At 37.5% G+C, this 18659-nt stretch overlaps 1 protein-coding gene across 1 annotated transcript in view; it reads right to left on the minus strand.

The window, feature by feature from the left end:
• Positions 1 to 18659, minus strand: part of LOC131153384 (serine/threonine-protein kinase 1) — an 86482-nt gene that overhangs the window by 34625 nt on the left and 33198 nt on the right. Inside the window, exons 7-9 of the mRNA XM_058105657.1 lie at positions 14583 to 14645; positions 2080 to 2124; positions 1335 to 1370 (exon numbers count right to left, since the gene is read on the minus strand). Of these exons, the coding sequence (XP_057961640.1) occupies positions 1335 to 1370; positions 2080 to 2124; positions 14583 to 14645 (144 nt within the window). The remainder of the gene's footprint in view (positions 1 to 1334; positions 1371 to 2079; positions 2125 to 14582; positions 14646 to 18659) is intronic.

The following is an 18659-nucleotide window of genomic DNA, read 5'->3' on the forward strand; positions in this document are numbered from 1 at the left end:
TGTTTAATGCTTACAAGTAACTCCTAGAGCACAAGGCTGCTATCCTATTAGGATCTAGGAAGGGTGTGACATACACAACCATACCTTTGCACTTGCAGAAACTGCATCCATGATTTGAACCTCTAGCCCTTGGGTTTGGATGTGACATTCTTATAATTGAGTCAAGACTTGTCTTCTAGTTGCTTAATGCTTACTATTAAGTATTCAGTAATTCGCTACTTAATTAATATTTGACAATTAGTAAAATTAAGGAATGAGTGGTATAACATTAAAGGATAAATTAAGGAATGAACATATTTGCGGTAGGTTAGGCACAGCTCCTGTAGAATATAAGATAAGGGAGGGGTGGCTCAAATGGTTTGCAGCCTTTGGGCATCTACAACATAGGCCAAATAATGTACTAGTGAGGAGAAATGAGCTAGTCAATGTGAGGGTTAGTAGGAATAGAGGTAAACCTAAAATAATTTGGAATGAGATGGTGAAAAAGGATTTAATAGCCCTAAAAATGTTGGAAGAAATTGCCCATGCTCGTGTAAATTGGAAAAAAAGGATTCATGTAGCCAACCCCACCTAGTGGGACTTAAGGCTTGGTTGTTTTTTGTTTCTAAATTTGTAACTTAATCATGATGATTTAGTGTTAGTGGGGTTTTTTATTTTTATTTTTTATTTTTTGGGGACCAAGAGAGTTGCATGGACTACTAAAAGGGAAGAAGAATGTTGTTAAGAAAGATAACAAGGAATTGTAGATATTGAAGACAGAGCAAGGGTTGTTTACAAACGATTTGATGAAAGAAGAGATCAATGAGGTTGATGTTGACACAGATAATAGAGACGATGATTTTGATGATTGATAGATGTTTTCTTTCGCTCTCCATTTTCACATACAACTCTAATACTATATAATTTTGCGTATAGACTGAAATAGGCCATATGCTCTTCATTTTTTCATATGTCTAAGCAGCTATGTGACTCTCTGGCTCTCATTGTGAATGAAAAGGTGTCATTGTCAGTTTTTAGTTCATTTTGCCATATAATTGTGTTCTCATACACTACTAGATTTGTTTTTTATTAAAATCCCATAGTGTTTGCGCATCTTACAATATAATATGACATGATACACAATACACAATACACAATACACAAAATGGAATGAATAAAGCATACCCACACTGATGGGTTTGCTGCATTTACATCCCTACTTAAAGCAACAAATGAACAGAAGGGACACTTAAAAAAAATTGGATCACCGATCATATTACAAGAAAGCAAACTGAAGCTATACCAAAATATTAACTAAATTCAGAGGTTCAAATGCTTCAAATTCATGCACTAACCCTCATTGGATGCACTGTTGATCTTGGAGGAAGACCCTGAAAACAAATATATAGAAGAATTACTAGATGAAGAACAGCAACACCATACAATCAACAAAAGTTCAACTGCTTGGTTTCTTCATACATTTTAACATAGGAACTGATATCAGAATATTAAAATTATAAATTGCTAGTTTAGAGAGAGGCAATGTCAACCATTTGATACTAGGTTTTAGGTTTTTGTTTGATAGCTTGATATACATTGTTGGCCCACCAATTAATAACTTGAACTTTAGATAAAGTGGCGAATTAACATGGTATAAGAGATCTTGTTCCAGGAGATCGTAGACTCAAGACTTCAAGTATTGTTCTTTGTCTTTTCCCCAATTATGCTCGTTATAGTGCACTTTATTCATTTTGTTCTTGTACACTCTTTGATACATTGGGTGTTGAATAGCTCAGTATATATTATTGGCTTACCACCTAACAACCTAATCTGTTGAGTAAAGTGGTAACTTAACAGTTTCAGTTGCAACATTCCAGTTTCCTAACTTCCAACTAGGTAAGCAATCAGGTTGGCTTTGACCTAGCATTGCAAGAATAATGGGGTAAAATATCATGGATAATAAGGGGGGAAAGAGAGAGAAGAAAGTACGACTGGAAGAAAGTGGACCACCAGCCAACTTATTGTTACCAAAATGGTTAAGGCCAAATTTTCTAGGTTTCAGCACAAAACATAAATATTACGAGCACTGAATAGACATACCTCTGCCATTTCAATTGCAGACACGCCAAGTGCCCAAACATCCACCTAAAGAGTAAAAGATGAACACATTCCCAGAATGTCAGTGGTAGATAACCAGCAAAAATTAAGATAGCTACAACATCTCAAACAATCAATGCCTTAAAGCAATGTTTTAAAAGGTGAAGGCGTAAGGCGATGCACTCTAACCCTTATGAGGCGAGGCATAAGCCTTAAGGTGTTGGTATGTAAGCCTTTTGAGAATTTTATCTTTAGATAAAAATATGTAAAAAAAAATTACATTTTTAAATATAAAAAAATTAAGAAAATCACAATTATAATGTAGAAAAATATCAAATAGAATTTTCAAATTACTTGTTGGCCATTAAAAGAAATTGCTAACTTAAACTCATTACATAAATCATGACAAGAGATATCTATAACATTACAAAGTTCAAATTAATTTTCAAGATCTAAGATACAACTCAATTGTTTTTGAAAGATTGAGGTTTAAGAGTTTTAGAAATCAACTCATATTATGATATTCCTTTATATAAACATGCAGTTAATATTGTTTAGCCAAATCTTACTTGAGAATCACACATCCAAAATGCATTAGCCTCAACTAAAAAGGCACAAAAGGCATGCTTTTTGTACAAATGCATAAGCCTTACTGTGTAATGCGTTAGACTTTTTGGGATTTGGCATTTTAGATTCAGCCTCAAGGCGTTTTAGGCATGTAATGCCTTGAGGCGAGCCTCGATTAAGCCTTTTTAAAAACATTGGCTTAAAGTATTCAACCCAAATAATAAATTGCAAAATCACGTGTCAGAATATTATAATAAAAAACATCACATTCAAAGCATTATTGTTGAATCACAGGTTCTTTCCTTAAGTTCATTTCTCAGATTTCTTGTTTGTTATTTCCTTTGGTCAAGCATAAAAAGGCGATGGTTCGAAATTCGAATCTGGAAGATTTTTTAGGAAATCTCTGCTTTCCCTAATTTTTTCTCATATCCACACTTCACAATGCTCCTGTTTGTAGATTCTCGAAGGTCAAAAGTAATACTGAATCCTGGATTCATTTCTTCAAGAATCTTGTTGAAACTACGTGTGTTAGATAGAGAGTTTGGACGATTTCTGAAACACCAAAGGTTTAAAAAAAATTTGGAAAATAGACGCATCTTGAGATGAATCTTCAAATGCATCTTCAAATTTGCACTTATGGTCAACATATCATATGCTATATTAAGATGGACCACTCTGATTAAATGATTTTTCTAAGACATGATTGTGTTATTTATTTGCTAATGTGCCTCATTCACTGTTAGTTCAAATATCACTCTCCTAATCTTCTAAAAAATTTATTGAAGTTAATATTAATCCTAGGTGTAAGAAAACATGGTTGCTATACAGATCACGGAAAACATCTTCTTGAGCTTTGACTTGTGCTTTAAAGAAGTGCTTGGAATTATTTTAGTTTCTTGAAACTAAATTAATTGAAAAACTGAGCTCACTGTCGGTATTCTAAGTGCTTCATTTATTTGTGCTTGTTAGAACAATTAATTTTTGCAGGTGGCTCTCCAAATGGTTATTTCTTACTACGTCTATAAATAGCAAGGGACATGCAAGAAGAAAACAATCAGAGATTGAGAGAGAACACACGGATGAAAGAAAAAAACATGAAAATTTATCTTCAATTGATCTTTACTGAGTTATTCCCAATCGAGTTATACATTTCTACTCTAATAATCGAGCTAAAATTGTCATTATTATTTTCTGGTTGTAAGTCATCTCACATAGGCCGAGTGTGATTGTGGGTGAACTAGAAAAGATCTTGAGATTGTTTTTTCATTACTTGTAAACGCACTATAGTGGGTAGTTTACCCAAGAGAAGGATAAGCTGTTCAAAGTGCTTGATAGCACAACTTTGAGGCTTTTTAGTCAAAGATAGGTGAATAACTTATTATTGTAAGGATAGGTTGACCTAAGTGGAAGTTCTGCACAGTTGTACTTGACCAACTAATTATACTCAAATCTCAAGAAAATTCCCTGGGGAGTTGGATGTAGGTGAAAGTTGGCCTAACCACTAATTTCATGTGTTCTCTTTCTTCATGATTGCATGGTGTCTGATTTTAATTTCACATATAGATTCTCAAAATTTTTCAAAACTTTGAAACACCCAATTCAAACCCCCGCCCCTTCCACCACATCTTGTAAGGATAGGTCATTCTAAGTACAAGGTTTGCACAGTTGTAGTTGATCAATTAATTATAGTAAAATCTCAAGCAAATTGCTTGGAAAGTGGATGTAGGTCAGGGTTGACCAAACCACAATAAACTTTGTGTTCACCTTTCCTTGTGATTGTCTGGTGTCTGATTTGATTTTCACATACTTGATTCTAAAAATTTTTTTAAACTTTGAAATACCCAATTCAAACCCACCACCACCACCCCCCCCCCCCCCCCGCGCCGCGGAGGGCCCTCACCCCATCTTGAGTGCAATAGACTTGGACAAACAAAACTTTGGCACATGGCCTTTTCCTTGACCAGGCAGCAGCAACACTGTGGGAGAGGAGTTATGGGCTTGGAAAGGTATCCAAGCCACTAAAGAGGAGGAAAGTTTTGACCCTCATCCCCCTCGTCATTTTTTATTTGTTTGGAAGGCAAGAAATAGAAGAGCCTTCAAAGGTTCGCTATGCCCATTCGTAAAGATCTGTAGGTTGTCACTGTTATGAGCTGGCACAGAAGGGCTGTTTCTGAATGATATTCTTGTAATTCTTGATTTTTGTGCAACCTGCAGCATGGGTGATCCTTTTTTTGTCTTTGTTGTACTCAGTTTGCATCCCCTTGATGCCCTTTTAGTAAGATTTTATTTGCTGATTAGGGAACAGAAAAGGATCTCAGCAACAAGGAGGCTGAAAATCATTCTTACTGGCTTCAAAACTTCACAAGACACTTTTCAGTCCTTTTCTACACATGCTAGTAGCCTGTGGAGTTCCAGGGTTTACTCGTGCAAATCCTTGCTTTCACTTAATCCAACCACAAAAGCCTACTCCTCCCTCAGCAAGCTGCATCAAAACCTAAAGTTTTCCAGTTAGGGCCTCTATTCGGCAGTGGTCCTTAATAGAGTCAACACCAACAAAGTGTTGGAGGTCAGGAGGCCTACTAAATCCTTCTTTAATGCAATGGCATTCGGATACACAAGTCACACTACCATCTTTTCCTAATGTGTGTGTGGAGCAAATTGATTGGGCCTTTTGGTGAACGATAGATTTGTCTAAAGACTTTGGCGGCATTTATTTCACTTTAGATTGCGTTGTGAAATGCAAATTTGCATTTGACCTCTTGATGGAGAACCACCAATGGAGGATTTTAGATGTGCATATTGTATCAAGTTTTTTAGATTTTATTTTGGGGGGAAAGTCTTGTTATTTTATAAGTTTAGTCAATTTAGGTTTCTTTTGTGCATTTTAGTAGTGTAGGGTTATTTTGTAATTTATCGTTTTATTGGCACCTTTATGTAAATATGTGTTCTAGTTAGTAGTGGGTATAAGTGCTGGACATGCAAGTTATTGTTTGAATCAGATTGCAGTTTCCCTCCCCCTCTCGCAAGAGCGTGCAGGCTCTGCTGTTCTTCTTCCTCTTCTTCTTCTTCCTCCTCCTCTCTTCTCCTTCTTCCTTCTCTTCTCTCTTCTGATTCTGTCTCTCACCTCTATTCTGTTCTGTTCTTCCCACTGCTGCTGCTGCTTTTCTTCTTCTCTCCTTCCTATCTTCTTCTTCTTCTCCCTCTTCTTCTTCTAATTCTCATAATTCTATCTATCAATTAATCAATCTATCTATCTACATATATTGTTAAAGCTTGATATACATTGTTGGCCCACAACCTAACAGCTTAAGCTTTTAGGTAAAGTGGTAATCTAACATGGTATCGGAGCCAAATTAGGCTCCTTAGGGTTTCAATTTTTTTCTAGCTTTCATCGTTGATATTTCCAGCCTTCATTGCTGGTTTCTTCCCGTCTTTGCAGTCCTCTGTTCTACTCTATTTTTTGAGCCCATGCACCTCTGTTTCTGCCAAACAGGGCTTGTTTCATCAAAGCCTTAAAAACTTCTGTTTGCCTTCATTGCCAATTTTTCTCTATGGGTATCACTTTTGCCCAGTCGTCATCATCATTTCTGCTTCCGGCTGACATCATCATTGATTAGCTGATTGTTCAAGCCTTCAAGATGTCAGAAATCGTGGAGACTACTACTATAGCCCAATCAGAAGAGGTAATCCGACCCCAACAAGTAGGAGAATGCTTGAAACTTCATGAAGGAGAAAAAGGAGAGAGGAGCAACACTTGAAGGAGAAAAAGGTGGCCAGCTGAAAGCCCAAAATCGTGACGGATTATGGTGCACTTACTGCAAAAAGTCTCATCACACCCGTGAAAAATGCTTGAAACTTCATGAAAAGCCTCCAAGCCGAGAATGGGGCCAAAAACGAGGACAACCACGGAACAATGGACAAGTCCACATGGCTGCAGGACCACAAGGTGAATTGACATCACAGGAGCTGAGTAGTTTCAACCAAGAAGAGATTGAGAGGCTGAGATCACTTATCAACAGTCTTGGAAAACCTGAAGGATCTCCAGGTACTTGTTCTTTGGCAAATTCAGGTGAGGATTAAATGTCTCAGATAAAACCTTTACCAACTCCTGGGTCATGGACTCAGGAGCAACCGATCATATGACCCATTTATCCAATATTTTTTCAACCTATACTCCATGCCCAAGCAATAGGAAAATAGCCACAGCAGATGGATCCTTGACCAATGCAGCTGGTTTTGGGGAGGTGAAAATAAGACCATCAGTAACTTTGAAAAATGTCCTTCATGTTCATAAATTATCCACAAATCTGGTCTCTATACATGAACTCACTCAAGATTTATGTTGTAATGTGATTTTTGACAATAGTAATTGTATATTTCAAGACAAGGATTCAGGAAGATGACTGGACGTGCTAGGGAAAGGAATAGCCTCTACTATCTTGAAACACAAAGTCAGTTGCACCATGACCAAGGACAGATTATCTTCTTCCTTTATGTCAAAGTTTGTCTTATCCAATAAAGAAAAAATTTTACTTCATCATTGCCGACTTGGACAATCATTGTTTAGGGTTATTAAAGTTATGTTTCCTTCCTTGTTTAAGGATTTAGATGTTGAAAACTTTCAGTGTGAGGTATGTGAACTTGCTAAACCAAGCGTGTACCTTTTCCAATTAGTTACAAACGAAGGTCAATTCCTTTCTATCTTATTCACAGTGATATTTGGGGTCCATCTACTGTTTCTAATGTTTCTGGGGCGAGATCGTTTGTTTCTTTCATTGATGATTGCACTCGTGTTACCTAGATTTTCCTGCTTAAACATAAGTCTAATGTTAGTATTGTGTTCCCAAATTTCTATTGCATGATCAAAAACCAATTTGGGGTCAATATCAAAAGGTTTAGATTAGATAATGCTAGGGACTATTTCAATCAAATTCTTACCCATATTTTCAAACAGAAGGAATAGTACATGAGTCATCTTGTGTCAATACCCCACAGCAAAACGGGGTAGTAGAGAGGAAAAATGGCCATCTCCTTGAAAAAACCAGAGCTTTGTTGTTTCAAAAAAATGTGTCTAAGGTTTTTTGGGGAGAAGCAGTTCTAACAGCCACTCATCTGATAAATCATTTGCCTTCAAGAGTCTTGGGTTTCAAGAGTCCTATGGACATACTTTCCACATTCTACCCAGACCTAACCACTACAAACAACCTTGTTCCTAAGATTTTTAGGTGTGTCATTTGTCCATGTTCATAGCCACAACAAGGGGAAATTAGATCCGAGGGCTCTAAAATGTGTCTTTGTGGGCTATTCTTCGACTCAAAAAGGATATAAGTGTTACCACCCTCCATCAAAAAAATTCTGTCTCGGTGGATGTTACGTTCAATGAACAAGAGTCTTATTTCACTAATCCTTATCTTCAGGGGAAGATAAGGAAGATTTTTTGCTAGATTTGCCATCAATTCCTATGTCTAAAACCTCGAACCCTATACCTGTACCTCCTTGTTCATCTTGTTCCAACCATGTACCTAAGAGTTCTTTTGAACCTGTTCCTGAAACACCAAATGAACCCAAAGAAAAGACCTATTCTGCTCCTAAAAATACCATATTTGGCAAGGTGTTCGCAAGAAGGAAGATGGTTGTTCCTGAACCAATGCAGGTCCAAGAGTACAACTCAAATCGTTTGAATGAGATAACAATTGTTAACCATCCATTGCAAGATGAAACTGAATCCCATGTTGATAATGATGACCAGGACCTTCCAACTGCCATTAGAAAAGGAACTCAAAAATGCCCAAAGCGACCATTGCACCCTTTTGCACATTTTTTGTCGTTTAAGAATTTTTCACCAACCCATAGAGCCTTTCTTGTAAGCCTAAATACCATCACCATTCCTACCACATTATCTGAGGCTTTGACCAATGGAAAATGGAGACAAGCTATGAATGTGGAGATGGAGGCGTTGGAAAAGAACAAGACTTGGGAGTTGGTGAAGTTACAGGAAGGAAAGAAACCAGTGGGTTGTAAGTGGGCATATACGGTGAAGTATAAGGTAGATGGGTCAATTGAGAGATACAAGGCGCGGTTGGTAGCCAAGGGGTATACCCAAACTTATAGGATTGATTATTTAGAGACCTTTGCTCCTATTGCAAAGATGAACACGGTTAGAGTATTATTATCACTAGCAGCTAACTATGGTTGGGAGTTGCAACAATTTGATGTCAAGAATGCTTTCTTACATGGGGAACTAGAGGAAGAGATTTATATGTAGGTTCCACCGGGATATGGGAAGAATTTGGCTGCTCACACTGTGTGTAAATTAAAAAGGGCATTGTATGGCCTTAAGCAATCACCATGAGCATGGTTTGGGATATTTGCAAGAGTTATGTTGACTATGAGATACAAACAAAGTCAAGGGGATCACACATTGTTCATTAAACACTCTCCTTCAGGAGGAGTTATAGTCCTTCTAGTGTATGTTGATGACATAATAGTGACAGGAGATGATGCTAAGGAGAAACAGGTCTTAAGTCAATATTTGGCTAAAGAGTTTGAGATTAAAGCGTTAGGGTAGGGAAATTGAAGTATTTTCTCAGGATTGAGGTTGCTCATTCTAGGTAGGAAATTTTTATCTCTCAACAAAAGTATGTCACAGATCTTCTCAAGGAAACTGGCAAGACAGCATGCAAACTAGCAAGTACTCCCATGGATTCTAATCTTAAACTTGGAAAAGCTAAGGAGGATGTCGCAGTAGACAGAAAAACGTATCAACGCCTGGTAGGAAGACTCATTTATTTGTCTCACACACTGCCAAATATAGCATATGCAGTGAGTGTGATTAGTCATTTTATGCATAGCCGAAAGGAAGTTCATTTACAAGCAGCCCACAGAGAGTGCTACAGTATCTCAAGGGAACACCAGGGAAAGGTATCATGTTCAGAAGAAATGGAGGATTGATACTTGAGGCATACACTGATGTAGATTATGCTGGATCAATTGTTGATAGAAAATCAACCTCTGGATACTGCACCTTTTTCGGTGGGAATCTTATGACATGGAGAAGTAAAAAACAAAGTGTGGTAGCTCGGTCGAGTGCAGAGGCTGAATTCCAGGCAATGGCTCAAGGTGTGTGTGAACTACTTTGGCTGAAGATCATCCTTGAAGATTTGAAGAATAAGTGGGATGGCCCTATGAGACTTTATTGTGACAACAAATCTGCAATCAGCATAGCTCATAACCCAATACAACATGACCGAACGAAGCACATTGAAGTTGACAGACACTTTATCAAGGAAAAGTTGGAGAGGGGATTGATTTGTACACCTTACGTGTCTACACATGGTCAGCTGCTAATGTCCTTGCCAAAGGGTTGAGTAGCTCTGTTTTCCAAACTATTGTTTCCAAGCTAGGAATGGAGAATACCTATTCACTAGCTTGAGGGGGAGTGTGGGAAAACCGTGTATAATTAGTTAACTATTTTAGGATATTCTTTTAATAACAAATTGTATCCTTAGAATTAGGCCTATACAGCTAAGTTTCCTATTATGTTAGGGTGTCCCATAAATCATGGGATTTCCTATTCTGTAAGGGTGTCCCATAAATCATGGGATTTGATATATTAATTTACTTGTTAGGAATGCTAGGATTGTTGTATATATTCACATGTAATGTTCAGATCAATAGATAACTCTCTTCAATTTTCAACAATGTTAGATTACCACTTTACCTACAAGCTTAAGTTGTTAGGTTGTCGGCCAACAATGTATATCAAGCTTTAACACTCCCCCGCACATGCAGCCCAACAACACGTGGAGAGATAAACACATGATAAATAGCACCCATAATAAGGAATGCAATATTTATTTATTTTTTAAATTTCGGGCAACAAGACTAGAACCCAGGACCTCCTAGTAACCAGCTCTGATACCATGTTGAAAATTGAAAAGAGTTATCTGTTGATCTGAACATTACATGTGAATATGTACAACAATCCTAGCATTCCTAAAAAGTAAATTAATAAATCAAATCCCTTGATTTATGGGACACCCTAACAGAATAGGAAATCCCATGATTTATAGGACACCCTAACATAATAGGAAACTTAGCTGTACAGGCCTAATTCTAAGAATACAATCTGTTATTAAAAGAATATCTTAAAATAGCTAACTAATTATACATGGTTTTCCCACATATATCTATATCTATATCTATATATTCTAACATCTATCCTGCATCACCTCTGTATGTCAAACTTCATGTATTTAAAATTCTTGAATTTGAAATAGAAATCAGAATATTAATTTGTGTACTGTTTACAAGGACTGAATCACCTCTGCATCACCTCTTTACAAATTCATTGTTTTGGGTACTGTCTACAAGGACTGAATTTTAAGAATATTTATTTAAAAAATTCAAAAGTCGTCCTAATTCATTGCATTAAATTGGGGAAAAAATGAAACAAACAAAAGCTTAGCTAATACAGGGCCCAGGCCTAAATCTTGAAGAAGAACTAGCCTCATGCCTACAGCACCATGAGTTCGTCCTACCAACTTGCCAGCCAGCACCAACCACTACTTTTCAGTCAAGCAACACTAAGGCATCAAGCCATCAAAAAGGCATCCACATATGCTGCTGATCAGTGCTGTATCCAATTGCAAAATTGCCATCCCCCTCATATTTCTTGCAATGTTACTAAGGTAATTTGGTAGCAGAAGTGGAATGCAAAAGCAAGATCACTAAAAGAGCATCAGGTGGCAAAGCGGGAGAACCACCAGTGTTTATGATGTAGCAGCACTGATAGCATCGCTCTCTAGGAATCAATTCCTTCAGTGCCCTGGCCACTGGCTTCTGTTCTGTGTTGTTAGTTGTTACAACACATGTCTAGTTGTTCCTACCACCAGAGACTGATTCAAGTCATAGAGAAGATATAAGTGTGGGTTAATTAGAACTTCAGAGTCATCAAAAAAGTTTTGGCTAGAAATAAATGGCCCCGTGAGTGATTTCAAAATATGTCTTTTCAAATTCATGAGGAAATTTCACTCAAATTCAATTACATTCCCTTCAGAACAAGTCCAAACAGTGAATTTGAATTAATCCTCCAAGTGCAAATTCACCCTACTCATTCTCTTGACCTATTCAGTCAAATGCAAAAGCCTTAAGTTATGCATTCCCTCTTGCTATTTTTTTTGTGGAGATCTTTTAGAAGATGCACAAAAAAGGATTCAAATAGCCAATCCAACAGCAGGACTAGAGGTTTTGCTGTTATTGCATTACACTATGAACTTCTACTTGCCCTATTCACATCTTTAATGTGAAATAAAACAACTTTTGGTCTTTTTGTCCATGATGTCAAAAGTTTTGGTGCACATGATGCCCAGTGCACAGCACTACAACCATCACCTTGCCATGAGAACCATTTTATGGACTTCTGAAATATTTAATTCATTATTTTCTGATCTAACTTTTGCATTCTATTAAGTTCTGATTTATGTGTCCAAGTGCGATCACATGTTTCCTTACATATAAAAAATTTTACTCTTTCATGTGCAATTTTTATTCGATAAACAAAAGAATCATATTAGAGAAAGAATGAAAAGGAAGAATACAACAAAAAGATGAAAATAGAAACAGGGAGAATAAGATACCCTCCCATTGCACAAGGAAAACAGCAAGATAAAAATTAAGCAAATATATAAATAATTACAACACAGCTCTAATGGAACAAAGTAATCCAATCCAGCTATAAATCTGCCCCACACACGCGCACACGCACACACACACACACATATATATATATATATATATGCCGAAGCAAGCCATTCACAGAACACCATAAGGACACAAGAAACACCATTCTACTCCGAAGCAATTTAAGAGAAGTAGGCACACCCTTAAAAATTCTGGCATTTCTTTACACCCAAATACACCAAATAATAGTCACAATCAAACACCACCACAAAGCCTATCTCTCCTACCTTCCCAAACCCCCTAAACAAAATAGCTCAAGGAAGCTCCAAACAAGAGGAGAAATCGAACTGTCACCAAAAATACCAAACAAACTACTCCAAGGAGCCCAAGGGAAGTAAACATGTAAGAACAAATGTGAACAAGTCTCCCCACTCTTAAAATTTAAATTGAAGGACACACACATTAGGCGACAACAAGGCCTAATAAATTTCAATTTTTTTGGCAAAATCTCATCTTCAAAACAAAATTTCAAACCCTTACAGCAACTCATTGCCAAGGCCATAAATAAGTTATAGAAGTGTAAATACTTCTTCCTCAAGGCAGCAATTGTAATTTTTTCCTTGTCTTGAGAGAAAGGGGAGAAGACACCAACAACACCTCATTCACAAAAAAACATGATATTCGCACATCCCATACCACACATTAAGATAATATTCAATCTACAAAACAAGCAATTCACACTTCTATTTCTTGCATTATTACGGCAGCCATATTCCTGCTGAGCAACCATAAATGTCTTCAAGGCACAATGCCTGTCCTCTGGTTTATAGGTTGGAGTTTTCAGTAGTCATGGCAAGAAAAGTGTGCAATAAAATGCTTTTAAAAAATGGAAAAAAAAAAAAAAAAAGAGGAAAACATTTACCCATGCAGTTATGTATATGTTTGTCAATTCACTAATCTACCCATCATCTAATTTTTATTTTAAGTATGAATTTATGAAATTAGAACAATTGTTTTGCAGTAATATAGGTAAAAAAACAGATTGAAAACAACCACAGCTTCCTTTATTAATAGTAGTTATATGCATGTGTCTGTATGCAGGCATGCAGGTGAAAAAAGAAATGTATTAAGAGAGAGAGAAAAAAAAGAATTACAATCCAAAGGAGGATAAAAGGTCGCCAAAAGAAAAAACAAAAGTAAAAAATAAAAAAAAATATGAAAAAAAAAGGAAGAAGAAAACCCAACACCTACTAAATCAGAAAACCCCTTTGTAAACCCTTTCCATCATAGTTCATTGCACACTTCAAATTTGCTAGCTTGCATTGACCATATACATCAATTGTTGAGCTTCAAATATCCTTCCCATTGATCTCCACCACAAGGGGGACCAAGGTAGGCAAAATATCATCCCTAATCTGATCATTCACAAGCTGCTATTAGCCCATAGTCTCATGCCATTATCCTCTTCAAGCAGAGTCGCTAAAACATGAGACATATTGCCAACTGAATCAAAGGAATCACAAAACCCCATGTCATACATTTAAAAACGAAAAAGCAAAAAAAAACAAAAAAAAAAAAACCAAAATATGACAATAAAACCACCATGACAAGAAAATTCAATATCAAATCACTCCCATTATCATACTCATTGCCCCATTTCTTCTTTCCCTTAAGACAACCTCCTTACTAAACTTCTCCAACAATTATTCTTTAAGATATTTTCCAAAGTGTAACAAATTGTCTTCAGTGTAAATTTTTTAAAAGATTTTGTGGTCAACAAGTTCTTCATCCCAATCCCTGCCTGCATTGCCGCCTAACAAGTATAAACCTTAGTAGGCCCAGCCTAATCAGATTTCTTTGCAGCACCAAGAGACTTATTTCCACCATTTTTTCCCACACTAGATAACCCATCTGCAATATAGTTCCCTCAGCACCTTGTACTCCCAACTCTTCATTATGATTCTGACTTACCTGGCCCTTAAGCAAGCTACCACAACCACCCAACACGCACACACACGCACATACATCTAAGACAACTTTTTTCCCCCAAGTGCTACAAGTGCTACATGGAAATTATGAAAGCATGGGAATAAATGTGAACTCCAACAATTATCCACACCACATACCACTTTATTCTAACAAAATTACATAATATTTTGTCGAGAAACATTATCAGAGAACACAGAAAAAGAGGTCAAAAAAAGTGACAAAAGACTCTAGGGAATTAAATCCATGCAAGACATCCAAAAATGCAATACCTTTCCATCATAACGACTCTCCTGAATAACTTCTGGAGCCATCCAATGAGGGGTGCCAATGAACTGCAATTAAATTAAATATCATCAACAGAATTCGATGGACTGAGCACACACAAACACAAACACACACACACATATATATATATATAACACATATATACACATACATATTTATATAGGTCATCACCAAAAGTAAAACCAACTGAAAGTAATATAGCAGCAAAAACATTTAAAAAGCCATGTCTCTTTAGAGAAGAATACAACATAAGAAGGAATCAAATTCATTAATTTTTAATGTAAAATTTAAGTCATCCTTTGGCCTAAAAGCTTACGGTGCAAGATTGCCCCGACAACCTATATCAAGGCACCAAGCTTTAAGACTTCCCCAATCCCCACACATGCATGTCCTCACATATAGAGGTAAGTCAAACTGGAAATTAACAACATCTAGCTTAGGATAACATGGTACTAAAGCATAGGTTCCAGGGGTCCCAAGTTGAAGTCTTGAGATCGCCGTTGATGTTCCCACTACACATGTTATATTGCAACTCTTCTTTTATGTGTAAAGGATCAATCATGAGGGCAAGTGTTGGATATCTTGGGATACATTGCTCAATCTCTTCATTTAGAAATGAGGAGGTATGTATGGCTCCATACTTCTTTCGTCAAAGATTGGGTCTTGTTGAACAATAGTGCTCAACAAGAACATCATTAATTTCAAGTTATCAAGGGATAGTAACATCACACTTCATATTGTTGAGTTTGCTAGAAAAGGATCATCTTTCATCAAGGTGTCCGAAGTGGAATATTGATGGATCGCTAGACAACTGAAAAAATTTTGTTACTGAACAGAGTGATGATCCACAGATGAGGACTTTAGAATTTCAGGTTATTTCACTGGCCATGACTTGTGTTGAATGAGAATGTGCATCTCCACTCTGTTGGAAAACTTTGAAACAAGGGTAATCAGTTCATCGGGATTTCAGAAGAGATGAAGAAGCCAGTTGGTGGTGCTTCTACAGACGATGGAGGTGTTGCTGGGTGTGTATTCAACTAAAACAAAGGAAAGGACATTAAAGATCCTTCATGGCTCATCACATTTTGATGGAGGACCATCTACATCCTACAGGTCCCCCATTCAGCACACGAATTTTAGACGAAGGTTTAGGAAATAGTGTTTGTATGAAGACCTCTTCCAATTATTTGGTCGAGACCTTCAATATTTTGTAATTATGTGTTTAGTTGGATAATTTTTGTAAATATGTGTTAGTAGTTGTAGTGGTTTAAGGGCCAGACATGCAAGTTGACGTACAGTTATCATTTTGAATTCAGATTGCTGCAGTTTCCTCTTTGTCTCTCTCCCCATGGGTTTCTTCTTCTTCCTCTCTCATCTTTGCGCTGTTCTTCCTCTATTTTTGACCTTCGCTTCTTCTGTCCTGCTGCTGCTGCTGCTTCTCTTATTCTACTTTTCTATCTAATTCTTTCAATTCTCTCTCTATATCTAAATTCTATTACTTGCCCTACATCAAATTGGCATCAGAGCAAGCCCTGATCACCATGCAGTCATTCTAAAATTGCAAGCACCATTCACCTGCAACTTTCCAGAAAATTAAAGTCATGCCCTTGATCTCTATCCCAGCTGACTAACCTCTGAATCTCCAACTTCCTGCAATTTTCTTGATGCACCGCCACCCTCACTTGAACCCCCACCCCTCAATCTGCCACAAGCTGGAACAGCATCACCAGAGGACCCTTGTGAGCGGCTCACACACCCCACGCACTAGCCGCCTGAGTGAGGGACGTGCTGAACTTCCCCATTGCCCAGACTCAAAAGATACAGCTCCCAGCTTCAAGCATTTGGACTTTCTGAAGCTTTCTGAGTGAAAACTGAATTTTTCAAGCTTGGTTCACATTTCTAAGGACAAATTCAACCAAATCTTGGACTACCAAAGTAAATTTCAAATTTTGTAGCCTTGCCAGCATTCAGATTGAGGCCCACCTGCTGTTTGAAGGCTGTTACTTGAGGATTTGAGAATAGGGAGTTGAGAAACTGCTCAACTCACCTTAAGAATTTGATGGTCAGCTCAATTTTTGCTCACAATTTCTGTTGAGGTACCGAATTCTCACATTTTCTTGACTAACGTTTGTATGATTAGGGAAAATTTGTGATTGCATAATTCCAAGTTTCTTGTCACCATTAAAAAAATATATATCTTCCCATTGTATTGTAAATTCCCCTAGCTTATTCATATTTGAATCCTTGTTCATTCCCATACCTAGTTTAGGGATCCCTGTTGCCATGTCATGTGAAACCATGTCAATTCATATGCATTATGTTCAATAGCTTCATGTGTAAGCCTTGTAGTAATTTTAGGATCCATATCACTGATAGCCCAGATTAGTCTTCTTCAGCTTTATCTCACCATATTACATTAGCCATGGTTACCAAAAAAGACATTTAAAACAATCCCACTGAACTTGCACCAAATGATACCCAATCATTCTAACCAAATAGACACTCTTAACAGTCAATGGACTAAAAATTTGAGCACCTTACACAACAGTTTGTCCAAGTCATGAAGTTTTAGGTAAATGCCCTATTGTAGAAGGCATAGAACCATCAGTTAGACACCCTAATGGGTCCTCACATTCAGTAGGGTCAGCCCAGGGTATTCTTCCTACTCCAGAAATTCCTCTAGCACTTAACAACAATATGAATTAAGCTCAAAAACAGACTGGTAGATCAGTTACACCCCTCCAGCATCAGGTCAATCTAGAATCTAGGTTCGAGAAGGTAACTTTGAGGATTTTAATTATGTAGGCAATCTAACCCTAGGCATGCTCCACATTCCCCTAGGCAAGGTTGGGAGGACTATTGAAGGGTCAAGGTAGATGTGTGTGCCTATGATTGAAAATTTGACCCAAGCTCCTTTTCAGATTAGCTAGCAGAGATGGAGGCTTTCTTTATCTAGTACCGTATATGTGGCGAGGACAAAATTCAGTTGCCAAAATGAAACTTGTAAAACCAAGCAAAGAAGTATTGGAAATCTGTGCAACGAGCCCTGGAACAATTGGATGAACCATCTATTACCCAATTGGAAGTGATGAGACAACAATTGAAAGATAAGCGCATTTCTCCTTCCTATAAGAGCCAATTGTTCAGTGAGCCTTTGCACCATAAACAGACCACTACTGTAGCACAACCACATTGATCGACTTGAGGAGTTGATGCTCAGAGTCTTTAGAGGCAGCTTATCAAAAAGCTCTTGCCATCAAAAATTACCTCAAGATCTCCCATAGGTCTTCACCTCAAGTGAGTCTCGTCATTCCAAATCATTTTCCTTAGTCTAGGTCTATTGTCCCTCAGTCTACCCCTAAAGAGAGTTCTACAAAGCAAATAGAATCACATCATGTTGTTCACTCTAGTGGCCCTAGTATTCCTCAAGCTAGTAGCTTATCTGTGCAGTGTCATCTTTGTCATGCTAGAGGTCACATTGCTACCCATTGTCCCCAACGAGACTAAGCTTTAGAGCATGAAATTGAAGACCAGCCTAATTATGAAGATTTGGTTGTCGATGTTGTCGAGAACTATAGAGATGAGGGTGAGCTTGTTGATGATTTTGAAGAGGATGACTGCCATGTTAGCGTGGAGTGTGGTTAGGTGTGTCTTATCCACTACCATGGATAGTGAGAACTGGAAATGGACCACTACTTTCCACACTTTCATTCGTTGTAGAGATAGGACATCTAGGGGGGGTAGTAGCATGAATGTGATATCCAAGGCTGCTCTAAGAAGATTGAACCATAAAGGAGAGCCACACCTCATCCTTTGAAGATGAATTGGGTAGACAACACAGATCTACTTATCTACCAATTACCAAGAGGTACCTATCATCCATCCAATGGAAGATTATAAGGATAGGGTCTATTGTGATGTACTCCTGATGGATGCTGGATGCGGTATGTGTCTTGTTTGGGCAACCATGGTTATTCAATATGATATAACCAATCTTGTTAGGGAAAATGCTAGTGTGTTTAGGAACAAAGATAAGAATATCATCTTGACCCATACCAAGC

The sequence above is a fragment of the Malania oleifera genome, chromosome 4, assembly GCF_029873635.1.
Source record: "Malania oleifera isolate guangnan ecotype guangnan chromosome 4, ASM2987363v1, whole genome shotgun sequence".
Classification (NCBI taxonomy): domain Eukaryota; kingdom Viridiplantae; phylum Streptophyta; class Magnoliopsida; order Santalales; family Ximeniaceae; genus Malania; species Malania oleifera.